General features: G+C 47.9%; 1 protein-coding gene across 2 annotated transcripts in view; it reads right to left on the bottom strand.

The window, feature by feature from the left end:
* The window catches only part of cwc27 (CWC27 spliceosome associated cyclophilin), a 276,041-nt gene that overhangs the window by 251,420 nt on the left and 2,116 nt on the right, over nucleotides 1-22,505 (bottom strand). For both annotated transcript variants that reach the window (XM_038791030.1, XM_038791029.1), the window contains exon 2: nucleotides 9,493-9,589. Coding sequence is in view for 1 of the 2 variants with exons in the window: in XM_038791029.1 (XP_038646957.1) it covers nucleotides 9,493-9,589 (97 nt within the window). In the remaining variant the exon portion in view is untranslated. The remainder of the gene's footprint in view (nucleotides 1-9,492; nucleotides 9,590-22,505) is intronic.

Here is a 22,505-nt window from a genome sequence, read left to right as displayed (position 1 = left end):
CCATTTACTTATTTACGTATTAATGTCTAATGGAATATTGTTTATAGAAAGGAGGTTCCCGGGAGGGTAGACAATTTAATGAGGGATGGTGTTTTGTCCTAGATAAGCAGGTCATGAGGCACCTTAGTGTGATATGGATGATGTAATTAATGGGAGGAGACAGGTCTGTCTGTGGTTTAGGCAGTTTGGCTATAGGGTTTGAGCCTGATGAGACAGAACAATTTTCAGGTTGTTCCTGAAAGGGCCCATCTCCAAAGATCCTCACAGAGAACAGCAAGTAATCCTGATTGCTAAATATTTATGAGTGGGAAATTTTGAATTGTATTGGGTGTTTTGTTGCAATGTGGCAGGTGTAGAGAGTGAATTAAAGTATTGCTTTTATTTAATAGCTGTTTAACTGTTAATTGTAAAGCTTTGATGTTAATGCCGTTAATTCTGTGTTTAAATTTACGTTTATTTTACCATAAAAGATACCTATTGGTCGTAGTCATCACTCTGAGTGAAGTATCCTTTCCTCAGTTTTACAAATTGCAAATTGTTTGGGGTTTCTCATCCGATCCTAACAAAAATTGGGATCTGGTCCGGGATCCTAACAAATGTTGGCCTTTATGTCTAGAGGACTAGAACACAACTCATGTGAAGAAATGCTTCAGATATACAAAGCCTGGGTTAGATTGGGTTAGTTGGGGCTGGTTTAGCTCACAAGGCTAAATCACTGGCTTTTAAAGCAGACCAAGCAGGCCAGCAGCACGGTTCGATTCCCGTACCAGCCTCCCCGGACAGGCGCCGGAATGTGGCGACTAGGGGCTTTTCACAGTAACTTCATTTGAAGCCTACTCGTGACAATAAGCGATTTTCATTTTCATTTCATTTCAGATAACATCTGGAACAGAATTCAAAATCACTACAGTGCAGAAGTAGGCCATTCTGTCCATCAGGTCTGCACTGACCCACTAAAAGAGCACGCTACCTAGACCCACACTCCCACCCTATCCCCATATCCCAGTAACCCCACCTAACCGTTTGGACACTAGCAGGCAATTTAGCATAGCCAATCCACTTAACCTGCACATCTTTTGGGCAGTGGGAGGAAACCCATGCAGACACAGGGAGAAGGTGCAAACTCCACAGTCACCCAAGGCTGGAATTGAACCCAGACCCCTGGAGCTGTGAGACAGCAGTACTGTGAGCAGTTCTGGTTATCACAACTTGAAGAGGATAACTTAGAGGGAGTGTAGCATATTTTTTCCAGGACACATAAATACCAAGGACTAACTTACAAGGAGAATGACATGAAGTGACTGTCTACAATGGCATTTACAAGGTTTGATCCATGTTTTCAAGGTAGAAAGGGAAACTAATAGAGGGAAACTAGTTCTGCTTATTGAGGAGTCGAGGACTTGGATGTACAGTCTAAAAATTAGAGCCACTCCTTTCAGGAATAATTTTAGGAAACATTTCTAAATACAATGCGTGTTAGAAGTTTTGAACTCTCTTCTGTAAATGGCTTTTGATGTTAGATCCCTTGTTAGATTTAAATCTGAAATTGATAGATGTTTGTTATCCAAAGGGTTAAAAGGATATGGAGCAAAAGGTGGGTATATGAAGATAGGTTGGATATCAACCATAATCTCACTAACTGGTGAGGCTAAGAGATTAAATGACCTACTCTTTCCATGTTTTGTTTCCATTACATTTTGCATTTCCCTGCAAAGTATACGACAGATCACCCGCTCCATTTACAGGAGGAATTTCCATCACAAAATTTGACACAACCTGCATCTTGAACAAGTAACATAAAGCTGCCTGTGTTATTGATCCATAAATGCTGGTCTAGCCAGAGACTTCAAATCCCATGAAAGAATAAAATAAATCGGAAAAATGACTTGGCTTCAATAACAGGTCTACTCCCAATATTAAAATATTAAACAACATTAAAATAGTTTTTCTCTTTGTAGAATGGATCGGAGGTATTTTTTTGTCTTTATTTCACCACAATAACATACAAGATGAGATTTGAGTGGATGAAAGTCAAAAACAGTCTCTTCTGGTGCCAAAAGGTGAGTTTAATTATTCTGAAAGCTGAGGTTCCTCCGCCATTATCCATTAAGTCCATGGATAAGTTGTAATTCTCTCCAGTTCAACAATGGGAAGATGAAAGCCTTTTTTTCAGTCTCTACCGTAAATTGCAATCTCTTGCCACCAACTCTATCCCTTCCCCAACCACTGTCTTGGGTTGAACCAGATTGTTCAGTTTAACTACCCTGTTCATTGCTTTTTGTATTTCTTGTCAGCATTTGGATGATGCTGGAAAGGTCATTTTTTTATTGTTGATCTCGAGCTATCAAAGTCACAAATTATATCTCATGTGACTGTGACAAAGGTAAACTATTCCTCCTCATCCTTCTTGATCTTTTTGCAGGTGTTGACCTGTTTCACCTCCTTCAATGCCTCTCCACTGTTGTTCAGCTGAGTGTGACTGGACTCATTTAATTCTATTCTTATAGTTTCACTTGCAATGCCTTCCCTCCTGCTCCTGCACCATTACCTCTAGTACCTCCAAGGTTTTTATAAAATTCATTCTTGGGATGTGGGCATCGCTGGCTGGGCCAGCACTTGTTGCCCATCCCTAATTGCCCTTGAACTGGGTGGCTTGCTAGGCCATTTCAGTGGGGGGGCAGTTAAGAGTGAACCACATTGCTGTGTGGGTCTGGAGTCACATGTAGGTCAGACCGGGTAAGGCTGGCAGATTTTCTTCCCTGAAAGACATTAGTGAACCAGACGGGTTTTTACAACAATCCACAATGGTCATTGTGGCCATCTCAAATAGCCACCTGCAAAGGTTAATGGAAATTATGGTCAGGTTGGGACACAGACAGTACACAGTGTATGTGCAAAGGGAAACCAGACCGAACTGAAACTCGCTCCTGCTAAAGGCCAATCACCGATTTCCCCAGGACAATGGGATACAGATCGGAACGTAGCAACAGTAGCAGACTCGGGGGCGCCTATTTACCTTATATGGGAGTGCATACGTGCCTTAAACAATAGCAGCTGGGACCCGCCCAAGCCATTGAGGAACCCGCCCCTAATTGGTCAGAATCAATTAGGGTGATCGAAACCCTATCGATCCATTGGATCCCGGGCTGGGACCGCCCAAAAGAGCGCGAAAGATCGGGGGATAAGAAGAACTGCGCAACCAATATTCAACCTCTTTTGGGACTGGCCTCTGCTCTGACCAACTGCAGCATATCAACCAGCCAAGTTCAAGGACCCGTGATCGCTACCTGAAGGACGAGCCACAGCCGAGACGAACCTGAAGACTTCCAGCCGACACACGTGAGGACCAGTTAAAGGCCTTGTCTAACCTGCACAGAGCCGGTCACTTGGAAGTTAAGTAAAGGTAATTTTAGTTGTTTAATAAGTAGCCGCGTGTAGATTATTATGCAAAGCACCAAGCCTGTGTCTAACAATAAATTATAATTGAACTAACTGATAATTGAACACACTGGTTGTGTGGCCATTTGGCCAATACAAGAAACGTACTCAGGTCTTGTACTCAGGTAAAAGAGCAACATCATCATTAGACTTTAAATTCCAGATTTTTATTGAATTCAAATTTCACCATCTGCATGATGGGATTCGAACTCAGGACCACAGAGCCTTACCCTGGATCGCTGGATTACTAGTCCAGTGACAATACCACTACGCTGCCACCTCCCCGTCCTATCCTTGGCACCCTCTTATTTCTCATTTACTTGTTATCCTTTGAAAACATCATCCGAAAGTGAATGCATGTTGACAACATCCAGCTTTACTGCCCCACTACCTCTCTCAACTCTGTTGTTAAATTATCGAACTGCCTACCCAATATCCAATATCCAGTACTGGATCAGCAGAAATTTCCGGCGATTAAATATCAGGAAGATTGAAGCCAACAGGTGCGATCTATTGCCCGCGTTGCACTCGAAAGGTGGAACAATGCAGCCAGTAGATGCCAGGAGATCCCTCTTCCGAGATTTACCTGGCTCGTCGGCCTCGTGAAATTTAACTCAACCTCACGAGACATTGTGATCTGAACCCCGCCCATAACTATTTTGCAAATATGCATACTAGAGGAAGACAGCTAGTCTCACTCTAATATGCACTCCCCTAATCGACCCGAGGCATAGGGATCTAACATCTTTGCCTCGGAGACATCGGGTGCTGGTCCCCACAAACAGAGGTCAGATGGAACGGCACTTGTGGAGGTCTCCTGTGGGATCAGAGGTCCCCAGGTGCTTGCCCTCTGGACTGGGTGCCATCCTGGCAGTGCTGGTGCCAGCTGGGCACCCTGGCACAGCCAGCCTGGTACTGCCAAGGTGCCACCTTAGAAGGGTACTGCCAGGTTGGCAATACCAAACTGGCATTTTTCCCATGGCAGGGACCGGGCCAGGGGTGCCCTGTGCTTGAGAGGTGGGGTTCATGGGGCCCCTGAGAACCCCCTTATAAGTGAGTTGGGACATTTAAAAATAGCTTCCCGATCTCTTCCTGCACTGAGAAGTTCTGGCGAGCAGAGCTCCTCAGTGCAGGAAATGGGACTAAGTGCGTCCTCAGCGAGGCCTTCCCCGCGGAGGGCGTATTAAATCAGAGTCCCGGTAGATAGCGTGGTGTTTCTCGGCGCTGTGCTGCGAGCATTGGGAAACACCCAACTAAACGCACTTGTCACGGGACTCTGTTCCAATTTGGTTAGATTGCACCCAATGTCTCCAGTCCCTGCTCCAAACTCCTAGCTCCAGACTCGATTTTCACCCTGGCAACTATAACACCAGACCATTTGCAAACTTGGTGTCATATCTGACCTGATGATGAGATACTGACCACAGAACCGCCTATTTCCACCTCCGTAACAGTACCTGACTTCATCCCTGCCTCAGCTCATTAGCTGCTTAAACCCTCATTGATTGCCTTGTTACTACTAGATTTGAATAATTCAATGCATTCAAAGTCAGCCTCTTACATTCTACCATCAGGAAATTTGGTGTCAAGTTTCTAACCCACACAATGTCCCGTTCCCCTCGACTTACATTGGCTTCTGGTCAAGCAACACCTTGATTATAAAGTTCTCATCTTTGTTTTCAAATCCTTTCATAGCCTTGCTGCTCACTATCTCTATACTCTTCTCCAAACTCACAAACCTTCAAGATAGCTGCGCTCATCTAATTCTGCCAAGGGTCAAGCTTTTGGCCATCTGCCCTAATGGCACTTTAGATAACTTCTGCAAAGTGTCTTTGGATGTTTTAATATGTTAAAGGTGTTATATGAATATAAGTTATTGTTATAGTTACCTATACCTACTCCATCACAAATATCACTTGCTTCTACTTTCATGATATCACCTGCTTCCAGCCCTACTTTACACTACTCACTGCTGAAGCCCTTGCAAGTTGTTTTATCAACAATTGAAATATTATCCTTTCCCTTCCACCTTCTCCAAAATCTCTCTCTAAATCTATGATGTCACCCCATCCCAACTCTGAAACGTTCTTCAATACAGAATCTTCCCCAAATACAAAGCTTTTACTTCTCCCTATATACCTTTGCTCATTGATTGATTAGTGTCATAAACTTTTGTCTGATTGCCCTGTCTAGATAACACAAGGGAGAATCAGTCTGGATATAAAAAGTACAGTGGAGAAGTGCAAAAGAAAGTAAAAGGGGCAAACTGACAGCATGAGAATAGCTTGGCAGGTGACATGAAAAGGAACCCAAAAGATCTTCCAACAGCAAATTAACAGTATAGGTTTGGCAGGAGTGGTGTGGCCTATCAGGGACCAACTTAATAATAATTTTTATTATTGTCACAAGTAGGCTTATATTAACACTGCAATGAAGTTACTGTGAAAATCCCCTAGTCACCACACTCCGACGCCTGTTAGGGTACAGAGGGAGAATTCAGAATGTACAATTTATGTTTCAGGACTTGTTAGAGGAAACCGGAGTACCCGGAGGAAACCCACACAGACACGGGGAGAACGTGCAGACTCCGTACAGACAGTGACCAAAGCAGGAATCGAACCCAGGACCCTGGCACTGTGAAGCAACAATGCCAACCGCTGTGCTACCTTGCCCTACTGGTGGATTTGAAGGCACAGCTGAAATATAAAATGAATACTTTGCATCGGTATTTTCTTAGGAAGAGGACTTTGACAAAGGAGGTTGCTGGGATACTGGACGAGATAAGAATAGATGAATAGGAACCTCCAAAACGTTTGACAGCACTTAAAATGGATACAAAACTGAGCCCAGATAGAATGGATCCTAAATTGCTTGGGGATGTAAGGGTAGAACTGTGTTCCATATAAATTTTCAAAAGATCTTTAATAAAGTACCACATGTTAGGCTGGTTAACAAAATTGATGCTCATGAGATAAAAGGGGCAGAAGCAACAAGGGTACAAGATTGGTTAAGAGAAAGAAAACAAAGACTTGTGGTGAATGGCTGTTTTTCCCAGTTAAAAGTCAACCACACTGCTGTGAGTCTGGAGTCAAATGTAAGCCAAACCAGGTAAGGATGGTAGATATCCTTCCCTAAAGGTCATTAGTGAACCAGATGGGTCTTTACAACAATCAATGACAATTGTCATACCCATAAATTCTGAGACTAGCTTTAAATTCCAGATTTATTAATTCTACCAGCTGCTGTGGTGAGATTTGAACCCACGTCCCCAAAATGTTACCCGGGTCTCTGAATTACTAGTCAGTGACATTACTACTAGGTTACCTTCTCGATCATGAAGGAAAAAAAATACTTGAAGGAGAAAATAAATGGGCATGAGCAGGAGAGTGGGACTAACTGAATTGTTCATTGAAAGAGCCGGCACAGATTTGATGGACTAAATAGCCTCATTCAGTACAGTACTACTCTGACAGTGCCAGGTGGCTACAAAAATTATGTTTGAAGGCACACATCCTTTTGCAGCTGCAAAGCCATACTACATTCATATTATCAGAAACTGTTTCAATAAATGTTATGGGGATTCATCTGATGAATCAACAGGCATAAGAATTGATATTGTTATGGGCCAGGGTTTAGTGAACCCTAAAGTGTATCATGGAGTTCACCTGACCCACAACTTTCACTAGATTGCGGTATGGGGAGCACAAGGCACACTCCACAGGTGTGGTACAGCAGAAATCGAAAATTATTTTTTAAAGCAAAACAATGTTTCTTCTATGAACTCAAGTTAACCTTTTTAAAAACATACAGTGAACATCTTACCAACCATCAATTCAAATACAATCCCAAAGAATACAACACTAAGTAATCCTTAAACTTTCCATTTAACATCCATAAGACATAAAAAAAACCTTTTAACAGAACTACATCAGGTTTAAATTCACTACTGAGAACAGTCATCACTCTGAATTCACTAAATGATCAAGATATAGTCTTTACAAGGCAGAGAGAACAACATTACACCTTCTGTGGCTGACTGCAACTCCAACACTGAAACAAAACCAAAAAAACAGACACACCCAAGCTTTTCTCAAAGTGAAACTAAAAGCTGACAGACAGCCCAGCTCCACCACTGCAGTAATAAACACCCATTTCTTAAAGTCACACCCACTACAGTTATTCTATAAAAAACACCCATTTCTTAAATAAAAGCAAATTACTGCAGATGCTGGAATCTGAAACGAAAGAGAAAATGCTGGAAATTCTCAGCAGGTCTGGCCGCATCTATAGGGAGAGAAAAGAGCTAACGTTTCGAGTCCGATGACTCTTTGTCAAAGCTAACAGACAGAGAAAGTGGGAAATATTTATATTATAGAGTGAGAATGAGAGATGAGTCGTAGCCACAGAAACCCAGGGAAACCAGGGTGCTAATGGCCACAGAAACCAAGGGGAAAGAGTGCTAATGGCAGTCCCCAGAGAGAACAAAAGATGTGAAAGGTAAAACAGCAGGGAGACTAACATCAGAGGATGAACTTTGGATGTGGGGGAGGGGAAGGGGGAAGCAAAGAGGAGAAAGGTGAAGGAAAGGTGGATAAGATTGGGGGGGGGGGGGGGGAATTAAATATATATTAAGAAAGGAAGAAATGGTAAAAGACAGTTAAAATGAAATGGGATGAAAACAAATGGGTCGAGGTGGGATAGAGCTGATCATCTGAAGTTGTTGAACTCGAAAGGCTGTAGCGTGCCTAACCGGAAGACGAGTTGTTCCTCCAGTTTGCGTTGAGCTTCACTGAAACATTGCAGCAGGCCAAGAACAGACATGTGGGCATGGGAGCAGGGGGTTTTGTTAAAATGGCAAGCAACAGGAAGGTCTCCCGCGCCATTACCCTCGCCCCCTCCACTCCCTCCCAGAACAAGGATAGAGTCCCCCTTGTTCTCACATTTCATCCCACCAGCCTCTGTATGCAAAGCATAATCCTCCACCATTTTCGCCAACTCCAGCTTGATGCCACCACCAAACATGTCTTCCGTCCACTCCTTCTGTCAGCATTCCGCAGAGACCGTTCAGGTCCACTCCTCCACCATACCCAGTATCTCTCCCATCACCCATGGCACCTGCCCCTGCAATCGCAGAAGGTGTAACACCTGCCCCGTTACCTATTCCATGTTTAACATCCTAGACCTAAAACATTCATTCCAGGTTAAGCAGCGTTTCACTTGCATCTCTTCCTATTTGGTCTATTGCATTCGCTGCTCCAAAGTAGTCTCCTCTATATCGGAGTGACCAAACGCAGACTGGGTTATCGCTTTGCTGAGCACCTTCGGTCTGTGCGCATTCAGGACCCTGACCCTGTTGCTTGCCATTTTAACAAAAGACCCTGCTCCCATGCCCTTCCGGCCTGAACATCGAATTCAACAACTTCAGATGATCAGCTCTATCCTAGCTCGACCCATTTGTTTTCATCCCATTTCATTTTTACTGTCTTTTACCATTTCTTCTTTTCTTAATATATATTTAATTCTCCCCCCCCCCCACCTCCCCAATCTTATCCAGCTTTCCTTCACCTTTCTCCTCTTTGCTTCCCCTTCCCCTCCCCCCACATCTACAGTTCATCCTCTGATGTTAGTCTCCCTGCTGTTTGACCTTTGACATCTTTTGTTCTCTCTGGGACTGCCATTAGCATCCAGTTTCCCTGAGTTTCTCTGGCTATGACTCATCTTTCATTCTCACTCCACAGTATAAATATTTCCCACTTTCTCGGTCTGTTAGCTTTGACAAAGACTCGAAACGTTAGCTCTTTTCTCTCCCTACAGATGCTGCCAGACCTGCTGAGATTTTCCAGCATTTTCTCTTTCGACCCATTTCTTAAAGGCACTCTCACATGACAATATTACCGGTAAAATACATCAGGATTGCAAAATATAGCACCTGATTTGTAATATCCTGATTTCACTATCAAACACATCCTCAAGAATGTAACTGAAACAACCCTTTATCAAATAGAGGGATAAAGACTTCACATATTGATTTATGTTGGAATTTTTGAAAAATACCTTCCAAGCAGAGTTGGATAAAGTTTCTGCATGCTTTTGGTGCCTCTTTGGACCATAACTCTATGTCAATGTCACCTGCTGTGGTCTTCAAAAGAACCTGAAAAGTAAAAATTCCACAATGAAGAACATGGTCTGAGCTCCAATTTATCAACATTACAGTGAAATCATGAGTCATCGACCTGGGATGACACGAAATTCCGATTAAGTCAAAGTTGCCAACGGAATAGCAAATCCCATGGACAGATACCCGTGATAAGCCAAAGTTGTCTAAACTTGTTATCTGACTGCATTGGCCAGAGCAACATTAGGCCTCACAACAGCACAAAATCATAGAGTACTAGGAAAGCCATAATTTGACATTGAGTTTCCTGTGAAAGGACATGCAAAACTTGCAAATATGGATAAACCTGTGGGAAAGTTAAAAGTGTAGTTGATTAGAGAGGTGAAGTTGACACAGCAAGTGGAAAGCCATGGCATTAAACAGAAAGTGGATATCACAAAGGAGAGAGAGATTCTGCCATCAAGTTTGTACAATTATGAAAGATAAAGCGAGTATCTTTGAACAGTTCCGACAAACAAACATTCGCTCCAGCAGGGAAGAGAATGAGATTTGCTTCCTATCCCAACATTGAAGGAGCTCTGCTAACATGGTTAAAGGAAGCCCAAGCCGGTGCCACAAAGCTGCAGAGATGCTCAGGGATTTTGCACTGCAGCACAAAATCACCAAAAACATGTTTGACAGCAGTGACGACATGGCAGACTGTATTGTGCACATTCGAAAACAGCATGCTATTTCAAAAAAGATGACGGAATTTTTCTGCTTTACTATTTCATAGAATTTACAGTGCAGAAGGAGGCCATTCAGCCCATCAAGTCTGCACCAGCTCTTTGAAAGAGCACCCTACCCAAGCCCACACCTCCACCCTATCCCCATAACCTAGTTAACCCCACCCAACATTAAGGACAATTTTGGACACTAAGGGCAATTTATCATGGCCAATCCACCGAACCTGCACATCTTTGGACTATGAGAGGAAACAGGAGCACCCGGAGGAAACCCACGCACACACGGGGAGAACATGCAAACTCCGCACAGACAGTGCCCAAGCCGGGAATCGAACCCGGGACCCTGGAGCTGTGAAGCAATTGTGCTAACCACTATGCTACCGTGCTGCCCTATGTTTTCATTCAGTACATGAATCTACTGTATTTGACAGACTGCATTTGTGGGATTATAGAGATGTATTCATGTAGGAACGGGTTCTCATTGGCTATTACAAAACTCTGCTAAACGCGAGTTTGGTGGTATTCCCCTGGAATTTGACTCGGAGATTTTACTGTATAGAGTACTCCAGTATATCACATCATGTATTCAATTAGATTACTCCTTGGAATCTAGGACTCAAGATCAAAATTTCTATACCATATAGTTAGTTCTTCTTTCAAGGCGATTATTAGTTGGCTAATACTCCCCAATTCAGTTTGTTTGCCAGGATTTTGGAGTCAACGGTGAAGGAATGGCACTCACCCATCATTGAGCATACTGCTACCTACAGAACTTTCGCAGGATTTTGAGCAGTAATCTCAGATTCCTGGAGTTAATTCAGAACTGTGCCCTCGAAAGGGGATCTATAGCTTGTGCAAGCAAGACAACATGACTACTCATTCAGATTGAAGAATCCTCACCCAGATATAGAACATAGAACATTACAGCGCAGTACAGGCCCTTCGGCCGTCGATGTTGTGCCGACCTGTGAAACCCCTCTATGGGGCAGGATTCTCCGACCCCACGCCAGAGAATCTTTGATTGCGCCGATTTTTCACGCGGTGCCAGTCCGCCGCCATCCTGCCATTTTCCCACCTGGTGTGAACGGCCTAATTGTGAACAGGTGCCGCGCTGCCCGAAGAATCAGCCGAGGGGGCAAGTCCCGCGATTCTCCGGTGTCCCGTTGATTCTGCGGCCCGGATGGGCGGAAGTCCCGACGGCGTGATCCCAGGTCATGCTGGCGCCGTTCACACCTGCAAATAAAAATCATCAGCCAGTCGTGCTGACTGACGGTACAGGAGAGGTGGTGAGTGGCCGGCGTATTGCGCTCGTGACACTCTCGGGACAGACACAGACGGGGCTGCGTCTGGGGGGGGGGCCCTCCATGTTCGGGGGGGGTTGGGCGGGTCCTCCATGTTAGAACATAGAACATAGAACAGTACAGCACAGAACAGGCCCATCGGCCCTCGATGTTGTGCCGAGCAATGATCACCCTACTCAAACCCACGTATCCACCCTATACCCGTAACCCAACAACCCCACCTTAACCTTACTTTTTTTTTAGGACACTACGGGCAATTTAGCATAGCCAATCCACCTAACCCGCACATCTTTGGACTGTGGGAGGAAACCGGAGCACCCGGAGGAAACCCACGCACACACGGGGAGGACGTGCAGACTCCACACAGACAGTGACCCAGCCGGGAATCGAACCTGGGACCCTGGAGCTGTGAAGCATTTATGCTAACCACCATGCTACCGTGCTGCCCCCTGTTGTGGGGGGACTGGGCCTCTATGCTGGGGGGGGGGGCTGCTATGTTCAGGGGACGGGGACGTGTGGATGACATGCCAGCCGCCATGCCAGTGAAGGGCAATGCCAGACCCACTGCCGCCAGAACGGTGGCCAGGCTAATGGGCATCGACCCTGGGAGCTGTCTGCCCGCATTGTCCCAGGCCTTGCCCGTGGGTGGGGCACCCCCCCCCCCCAGGGGCAGACCTCCCAACAGCCGGCATCCATCGAGGGCAAGGGGTGGGTCCGCACTCTGGCATCCCCCAGTGAGGGCCTAGCCATCCAATGATGGCACTATCACGAGGGACGGGCAGTACTGGGTGGAGGACAGAGGGTGGGCCAGGGGTCTGTCGTGCGTGGTGATGCGTGGCTGTGGCGCATTCAGCAAGCCGGGGCAGACATGCATCCCAGGGCACCTGGCTGTAGAGGGGACCATGCACTATCCTTAAACAGGTTGTATACCCCCATCCCCTGCAGATCAAAATGTTCGGGCACCAGCCAGTGATGTTGGCTGGCGTGGCGGGAGCCGCTGCCCTGCATGTGACCCTGTGGCAGCGTCAGCGCATGCAGCTCAGAGCGGCTGTGGCAGCAGCAGCAGAGGGTCGGGCTGCAGCAGAAGGACGGGCTTCAGTAGGCCACGTGAGACCTGCTGAGGCTGCAGGGCCGCTTGCCCGACCGCCGCAGGAGGAGGCCAAGGCAGACGTCGAGCAGGACAACGAGGGGGACGCTCAGGATGACAACACCAATGTGGATGAGGAGCAGGGGGAGCAGGTGTTCGTGGGGCCAAGGCGCCAGAGGCGCCCCATGAGGCCATGTGTCTACCGGCGCCGCATGTCCTTCGAGGACCTGCTGGACAGGGCATGCAGGAGGGGACTCAGAATGAGTCGGGAAATGGTCGCACATATGTGCCACCTTATGGCACACCGTGTGGGACTGGCGGAGGACATGCACTCCCGGTGGCCGTCACGGTAACGGTGCCCTTAACTTCTATGCGACAGGGTCGTTCCAGTCACCGAGTGGAGACTTCTCCAGCATCTTCCAGCCATCGGTGCACAGGTGCATCCGTGCAGTGACTGACGCCCTGTACAACATCGCGTACCGCAACATTCAATACCCAGTGGACCATTCTGCCCACCAGAATGCCTGGGCAGCGGGATCCGTTGCCGTGACTGCGATACTTATGGTACAGGGGGCAATCGATGGGGTGAACGTCGCCATGCGGCCTCCAGCGGAGAACAGGGATGTCTTCATGAACAGGAAGGGGTCCTACTCCATGAATATTCAGATGGTGTGTGACCACTGCATGAAAATAATGCAGATCTGCGCACAGTACCCGGGCAGTGTACATGATGCATTTATCATAGCACAATTGTTCATCCCCGCCATGTGCGGGGGTTACCCCCCCCCCCCCCCCCTCCCCCCTCCCCCCCCCCCCCCCCCCCGGCGGGGCTGATTGCTGGGTGCCAAGGGTTACCCGTTACGGTCATGGGCTGATGATGGCTATACGGAGGCCACAGACCGACGTGGAGCCCCGCTATGCAGCAACCAGCGGTGTGATCGAGAGGTGCTTTGGCCTGTTGAAGATGCGCTTCAGGTGCCTGGACCGCTCTGGAGGAGCCCTCCAGTACCATTCGGAGAGGGTCGGCCACATCGTTGTTGTCTGCTGCGTCCTCCACAATATTGCCCAGCAGAGGGGCAATGTGCTGGAGGAGGAGAGGGCGGAGGGGGAGGCCGCGGGAGGGGACGCCTCTCCAGATGAGGAGGATGGGGATGAGGGGGGCAACAAACGTGACATGGGGGCGGGTTATGGATGGGAGGTTGCACGCCACCGGCTTGGTCAGCGCGCATGCGAGGCATTAATAGCCGCACGTTTCACCAACTAGGGGGGTAGGTGCTCTCTGAGCAGGGACATTGGCACCACCGTACCGCCCCACCTCAGCACCCTCACCTCCCACACCACCCGACGACCTTACCTGCCACACCACCACATGCACAGCACCCTCCAACTGTGGTACAACGGGCTGGTCTCACACGATTACCTGTGGAAGCGGGTGTGTTCAATGCCATGAAGGATGATGCCAACCCTCCCTGCGATGAGCTGTGAGCTCCAAATCGTTAGCCAATGTCTGACTCATGGCCACAGCTACACCCTCCACATGGGTGGTTCCTGTATGCGTAATGGACATTCCAATGGACATGTTGGGCAGCTGGCGGAGGGGTGCCGAGTACGGCGGGGGGAATCTTTACACTCACCTAGGTTCACCGTTCCACCGAACTTCGGACACAGTGCCAATCACAACCCCGCAGCCACATAACATAAGACAGAGGCATCTTGCATTGGTGTAACAGTGAATTCAATTGTAACAAGTGCCCTAGCCACTATAACTATACTGTGCCCTGCACCCGTGCCAACTTACTAGGTGTTAAACTTCTTGGCCTTACGGGCCCTACCACAACGTCCAGGTGTTTCGCCAGACGGGACAGCAGGAGTGGAGGCGGACTGCTGAGACTTCGGCCCTGCAACTTGGCTCCCCGTTGGCGTGCTTTTCCTGGGGCAGCCCAGCCTGGATGGACCAGGCTGCTCCGTGGGCGTGCTGGATGGCTTGGTGCCACCTTGTTCTGCCCACTGCCCACCACCAGATGCCCCAGGGATGGGACGGGGGCGGGAGGGTGGGGTCTGAGGATCCGCGGTGTTCCGGGACCTCCCTTGCAGGAGTCACTGGGACGGGCCCCAGAACCTCCTCCTCCCTCGGGGTGCCCGGTGCCCCCCAGGCCTCTCTATGGGATGGGGGTGCGAGCGGAGACAGGCCCCGAGGCACCCCTGACACCTGGCGCTGCCAGTCCTCAAGCCCGCTGCAGTATCGACCAGGGTCTGAATGTTAGCATCAATGGAGCTCCGGTAGTGGGCCATTCCTGTCTGGGAATGCGCCACCTCCCTGTGCTTGTGCGATGCCATCCAGCATCTGGGCGAGGCCGCCAATGCTCTCAGAGATGACCTGTTGAGACTGAGCCATCGCCTGGGCAATGCTGTCGATGCTCTCAGCGATGGTTTGCTGAGACTCAGCCAGACTGCGGAGCGCGGCTGAGATGCCCAGTTGGCTCTGGCACAAGGCTGCCTGTGAGAGGGCAGCCCTGTCCTGGGCCACAGATGACGCGTGCACATGAAGCCTCTCGCCATGCATAACCTGACCCATAACCGAAACCGTTGCACCCATTGCCTTCACCGCGGACGCCACCGGTGCGGTGTCGGCCTAGGTGGCAGCCATGACCAGCACCACTCCCTGCTCCTGGACGCGGATGGACTCCTCCACTTGCGTCTGCAGTTGCTGGAGGCTGGCCGTCGTCCCGTCGTCTAGTCCCTGGGTTTCTAACTGCATCGGGTCTATGGGTGGGACTGGAAAGTCCAGGAACGCGGGAACCGTCTGGGCGGCAGCTGGTTGCTGGGGCTGGCCTGCCCTCCGGTAGTCCAGCCCCTCGGCTGCTCCTAGCTCCACCTGCTGTACCGGTATGGCTGTGTGGTGCGCACCAGTCTGTGTCCCAGAAGCCTCATCACTAAAGTGCCCAACCGAGATGCGAGTCTCTGCGATGGTGGGGGAGAGTGGGTGAATGCAGTGACACCAAGTCTGGGTCGTCATCGGTCCAAGAGTCTGGTGGTTTCTGTGTCGAGAACTGGGCCAGTGTTCTTTCTTTCGCTCCCATCTGATGGGCACTGTCCGTCATCTGTGTGTCAGTGTCCTGGCTTGACGTCCTCTGTGCGTCACTGTCCTGACTGTCGTGCGCGTCCGTGTCCATCGTCCCCATTTCGGGGCTGTCGCTGTCCTGGGTGTCAATCCTCTGTTCATCACTGTCCTGGGTCTCAGTCCTCTGTGCGTCCGACTGTTGTGTCACAGTGACGGAGGAAGGCCTTTGGGCAGCACGGTAGCATAGTGGGTAGCACAATTGCTTCACAGCTCCAGGGTCCCAGGTTCGATTCCCGGCTTCGGTCACTGTCTGTGTGGAGTCTGCACGTTCTCCCCGTGTGTGCATGAGTTTTCTCCGGGTGCTCCGGTTTCCTCCCACAGTCCAAAGATGTGCAGGTTATGTGGATTGGCCATGATAAATTGCCCTTAGCGTCCAAAATTGCCCTTGGTGTTGGGTGGGGTTACTGGGTTGTGGGGATAGGGTGTAGGTGTGGGCTTGGGTAGGGTGCTCTTTCAAAACAGAGCCGGAGCAGACTCGATGGGCCAAATGGCCGCCTTCAGCACTGTAAATTCTATGAAATTGTTGCCGTCTGCCCTCCCCTCCCTGGCGTCCGTCCCCGAGGGCATCTGGACCTGGCACTTGTGGGGTCTGAGCAGCGCCAGACGGTCCGGGACGATCGGCGGCAGGTCCTGCAACACACAATGCAGCATGTATCTTTACACATGCGGACTGGGGTAAGTAAGTGTAGTGGGGGGTAATGGGGTGAGGGTGTGTGTGGGGGGGGGATTGGGGTGAGGGTGTGTGCTAGGGGGCGGGAGTGTAGGCAGGTAGGGGACTCTCACTTGCTGGTGCGCCTCCGATCTGGCAAGGGGCAACCTCCTGGTCCCTGCCTCCACCAGTGCCCTCTGCTCGTGTACTGTGAGGGGGTTCAGTACAGGTGAACCTGCTCCAGTTCTCGCATGCTCCCTGTGGTTGTGGGCAGTCTCCTCCTAGGGGGGCAGCAAAGCATCAGAGGTAGTCGGTACACAGCATCCCGCGCAGGTGTCGCCTATATGATGGCATGGGAGCACTGGGCACCCGGCCACGGCGGCTCTCAGAGGTGTGCAGCCCATGAGGGTCAAGTGTGGGGTTTGGCAACACTCCTTGGGGCAGCACGGCGGAGGGGGCGTCCACCCCGCCGGTCTCGTGAGTTTGCGGCGCTTGCGAACATTTTAAGCAACGCAGCGCTGCGTCATCAGGGCGTCGTGTGAATAACGCCGGTCTGGCGCCACGCCCCCCCCCCCCCCCCCCCGCGCTTCTCGACGCGCCCGTGCTGGCCTCTTTTGCGGGCCAGAATAAGTCGTCGGATCGGGCCCCTGACGCCGTCGTAAAACGCGATGGCGTTTCCGACAGCGCGGGGACTCTGCCGCGAGAGGGAGAATCCCGCCCATGGAGACTCTGAACCAGGAAGTATCAATTAAAATACTGAATTCATAGTAAGCTCACATAGAGAATGTGAATTAGAGAAGAAAGATTGGATTCCGAGTGATGAAAATTAGAAAAACATTTAAATTTAAAAATATTAGATTTCCAGCAATAATTAGATTCTAAAGGAATGAGAATACATGCATCATAGAGCATGAAAACAGGCTCTTCGGCCCAACTTTTCCATGCCACCCAGTTTTTACCACTAAACTAGCCCCAATTGCCCACATTTGGCCCATATCCCTCTATATCCAGCTTTCCCATATAACTCTCCAAATGTTTTTTAAAAGACAAAATTGTACCCGCCTTTACTACTGCTTCTGGCAGCTCGTTCCAGACACTCACCACCCTGTGTGTGACAATATTGGCCCACTGAACCCTTTTGTATCTCTCAGCTTGAACCTAAGCCCTCTTGTTTTAGACTCCCCTACCTTTGGGAAAAGATGTTGACTATCTACCTTATCTCATTCTTTTATAGATCTCTGTAAGATCACCCCTAAGTTTCATAGAATTTACAGTGCAGAAGGAGGCCATTCAGCCCATCGAGTCTACACCGGCTCTTGGAAAGAGCACCCTACCCAAGCCCATACCTCCACCCTATCCCCATAACCCAGTAACCCCACCTAACACTAAGGGCAATTTGGACCCTAAGCGCAATTTAGCCTTGCCAATCCACCTAACCTGCACATCTTTGGACTGTGGGAGGAAACCGGAGCACCCGGAGGAAACCCACGCACACACGGGGAGAACGTGCAGACTCCACACAGACAGTGACCCAAGCCGGGAATCGAACCTGGGACCCTGGAGCTGTGAAGCATTTGTGCTAACCACTAAGCTACCGTGCTGCCCACGTGCAAGTTCCTATGCCCCAGGGAAAACCAGTCTATCCAACCCGTCCTTATAACTCAAACCATCAAGTCCTGGTAGCATCCGAGAAAATCTTTTCCGCACTCTTTCTACTTCAATAATATCCTTTCTATAATAGGGTTACCAGAAGTGAAACACTGTTTCTGGTGTGATTCCCAGTATCGTTCTGTGATGAACTGCTCACAGCAAAGGAACCGTGTTTTTTGAAGTAACCCATGAAACGGATTTATCGGAGACTGAAATTCGTGGCTGCCATGATGGAATTGTATTGGTCACTGAGAGTTTGAATCCAGTAATGAGCATTTTGATGATCGATTCCTTCAACTGTGCAGTTTTGGGCAGTGGTTGTACTTCTACAGTGTGTGGTGTGGTCTGGCTTAACTACTATAAGGGGTCTCTAACGGAGACAGACCGGTGGAAGGTCAAGGAGTATAAAAGCAACACCTGCTTCAGATTCAGGGATGACAACACATTAACATCCTTCAAGTGGGTGGTACTCCCTTGAAAGATTGCAGGGATCAATTTGTTGATCAGTACTAATGTGGTTTCTAGCGAGGTACCGCTATTGTTAAGTCAATCTGTAATGAAAAAGGCTTAGATGGCACTACACACGAGGAATGATTTCAGTGCCAGAAGGGTTTCCTAGCAGTAATTAAAACTTGTCACACCGTTAAAAAATAATTCACACCTGAATGTACCAGCCTGAAAGGTTTCTGATGTACTTTGTGGGTAATTAGCAAACCACAGTTTCACACCCCTACAGTAGACACAAAATTAAAATCCCTGTATCATAGGAACAGGAGTAGGCCATTCAGCCCCTCGGGCTTCAATTGGATCATGGCTGATCTGTGGCCTAACTCCATATACCTGCCTTTGGCGTATATCTTTCCTTAACAAAAATCTATCTTTTTCAGATTTTAACTTAACAACTGTTCTAGCTTCAACTGCTGTTTATGGAAGAAGTTCCAAACCTCCACCGCCCTTTAGTGAAGTGCTTCCTGACTTCTCTCCTAAACGGTCTAACCTTAATTTTTAGACTATGCTCCCTAGTTTTAGAATCTCCAATCAGTGGAAATAGTTTATCTTGATCTTGTCTTTCCTGTTAATGTCTGAAGTACTTTGATCAGATCACCCCTTAACCTTCCAAATTCTAGCAAAAACAGGCCTACTTAGTGTAGTTTCTCCAAATTCACACCCTCTGGCTGAAGAAATTTCTTCTCATCTCAGTTTTAAAGGATCGTTCCTTTAGTCTGAGATTGTGCCCTCTGGTTCTAGTTTTTCTTACTGGTGGAAACATCCTCCACGTCCACACGATCCAGGCCTCGCAGTATCCTGTAAGTTTTAATAAGACCCCACCCCCCATCTTCCTAAATTCCATGAGTACAGACCCAGAGTCCTCAACCGTTCCTCATATGACAAGCTCTTAATTCCAGGGATCATTCTTGTGAATCTCCTCTGGACTAAGAGGGGTCTAACCAGGGTTTTGTGTAGCTACAGCACAATTTCTCCTAATTTCAGTCCTATAAAGGTTTACCTCATACCCTTAGACTGTGACCCCTGGTTCTGGACACTCCCACCATCAGGAACATCCTTCCTGCATCAGTCCTGTTAGGGCAGCAGGGTAGCATGGTGGTTAGCATAAATGCTTCACAGCTCCAGGGTCCCAGGTTCGATTCCCGGCTGGGTCACTGTCTGTGTGGAGTCTGCACGTCCTCCCCCTGTGTGCGTGGGTTTCCTCCGGGTGCTCCGGTTTCCTCCCACAGTCCAAAGATGTGCGGGTTAGGTGGATTGGCCATGCTAAATTGCCCGTAGTGTCCTAATAAAAGTAAGGTTAAGGGGGGGGGTTGTTGGGTTACGGGTATAGGGTGGATACGTGGGTTGAGTAGGGTGATCATGGCTCGGCACAACATTGAGGGCCGAAGGGCCTGTTCTGTGCTGTACTGTTCTATGTTCTATGTTCTAATTTGATAGGTCTCTATGTAATTCCACCCCCCTCTCCCCCCCCCCCCCCCCCCCATTCACCTGAAGACCAGCAATATAATCCTTACCGACTCAATCTCTCCTATGTCAGCCCCGTGTATGGTAAACCTTCTCTGCATTCCCTCTATAGCAAGAACATCCTTCCTCGTGTGGTATCACCAAGGCCTTGTATAATTGCAGTAAGACATCCCTGCTCCTTCACTTTTGAGTCCTCCAGCTATGAAGGCCAACATACCATTTGCCTTCTTCACTGCCTGCAGCACCTGCATGCTTACCTTCAGCAACTGATGTACAAGGCCACACAGGTCTCATTGCACATTCCCCTCTCTCAATCTATAACTATTTGCATGTTTTTCATGTATGGAACAATCTGCCTGGACTGTACGCAGAACAATACTTTTCACGGTACCTCAGTAAACATGACAATAAATCTAAATCAAAACAAATCATTCACATAATAACCTGCCTTCCTGTTTTTTCTACCTAAGTGGATAACCTCTCATTTACTCGCATTATACTGCATCTACCATTCATTTGCCCACCCACTCAGCTTGTCCAAATCACACTGAAGCATCTCTGCATCATATATGTTGTGAATAGCTGGAATCCTCGCACCAATTTCTGCGGTATCCCACGAGTCACTGCCTGCCATTCAGAAAAAGACCAGTTTATTCCTACTCTTTGCATCCTGTCTGCCAACCAGTTTTCTATCCATCCCAATACACTACACCCAATCCCAAACACTTTAATTTTACATGCTAATCTCTTATGTGGGACTTTGTCAAAAGGCTTCTGAAAGTCCAACAAAACGACGTCCACTGGCTCGACCTCTTCAACTCTACCAGATACACCCTCGTAGAATTCCAGGGGATTTATCTAGCATAATTTCCCTTTTGTAAATCCATGCTGACTGTCTGATTCTGACATCGCTTTCCAAGTGCTCTGGTATAAATCTGCATATAATGGACTCTAGAATTTTCCCCACTATTGACATCCGGCTCACTTGTCTATAATTCCTTTTTTACTCTTTACTGCCCTTTTAAATAGTGGGTTACATTAGCTACCTCCAATCTGTAGGAACTTTTCCAGAGTCTAAAGAATCTTGGAAGATGACCACCAATGCATCCACTATTTCTAGGGCCACTTCCTTAAAATACTCTGGGATGTAGAGTATCAGGCCCTGGGGATTTATCGGTCTTCAATCCCATAAATTTCCCCAACATCATTTCTCTACTCATACTGATTTCCTTCAGTTCCTCGCTCACTAATCCCTGCGTTCCCCAACATTTCTGGTATGTTATGTGTGGCCATCTTTCTGAAGACACAGCCAAAGTATCTATTTAGTTGGTCAGTCATTTCTTTGTTTCCCATTATAGTATCCCTGTTTCTGACTGTAAGGGACCTCACATTTGTTTTCATCAATCTTTTTCTCTTCACATACCTATAGAAATGTTTACATGCCCAGAACCGTATTCTCATACTCTGCTTTCCCCTTCTTAATCAATCCCTTGGTCCTCCTTTGCTGAATTCTAAACTGCGCCCAATCTTCAAGTATATTGTCTTTCCTGGTCAATTTGTGTGCTTCTTCCTTGGATCATATACTATTTCTAATCTCCCATGTAAGCTATGGTTTCGCCATCTTTTCCGTTTTATTTTTGCGCCAGACAGGAGTAAACATTTGTTACAGTTCAATTATGCACCCTTTGAATGACTACCATTGCCAATCCACCGTCATCCCTTGAAGTAACATTTCCCAATTGATCTTGGCCAACTCGTACCTCGTACAATTGTAGTCTCCTTTATTAAAATTTAGGATCTTTGTCTCAGAATCAACTACGTCACTCTCCATCTTCATGAAAGATTTTATCATCCCTAAGACACATCGCACAACTAGTTGCTCATTATTCCTTTCATACTACACAAAACATAGTCCAGACGGCCTGTTGTCTAGTTGCTTCCTCAATGTTTTGTTCCAGAAAACCATCCTGTATGCACTCCAGGAATTTCTCCTCTACGGTATTGTATCATAGAATTTACAGTGCAGACTAATTTGATTTGCTCAAACTATATGCAGACTAAAATCACCCATAATTACAGATGTTCCTTTATCGCATGCATCTCTAATTTCCTTTTTAATGCCATTCCCAACATCTACCACTACAGTTTGGGTGTCTATATAACCCACTAATATTTTTTGCCCCTGAAGTGTTTCTCAGCACTATCCATACAGATTCCATATCATCAGAGCTAATGTCTTCGCTACTGTTCACTGTGTGACTAGGTGAAGTCACGTGGGATCAGGGGTGAGGTGGCAAGATGGATACAGAACTGGCTAGGCCATAGAAGGCAGAGAGTAGCAATGGAAGGGTGCTTTTCTGATTGAAGGACTGTGACTAGTGGTGTTCCGCAGGGATCAGTGCTGGGACCTTTACTGTTCGTAGTATAGATAAATGATTTGGAGGAAAA

Source organism: Scyliorhinus canicula, chromosome 3 (genome assembly GCF_902713615.1).
Source record: "Scyliorhinus canicula chromosome 3, sScyCan1.1, whole genome shotgun sequence".
In the NCBI taxonomy this organism is placed as follows: Eukaryota; Metazoa; Chordata; class Chondrichthyes; order Carcharhiniformes; family Scyliorhinidae; genus Scyliorhinus; species Scyliorhinus canicula.
The sequence above is the reverse complement of the archived record's forward strand: the minus strand, read 5'-3'. Positions and strand labels throughout refer to the sequence as shown.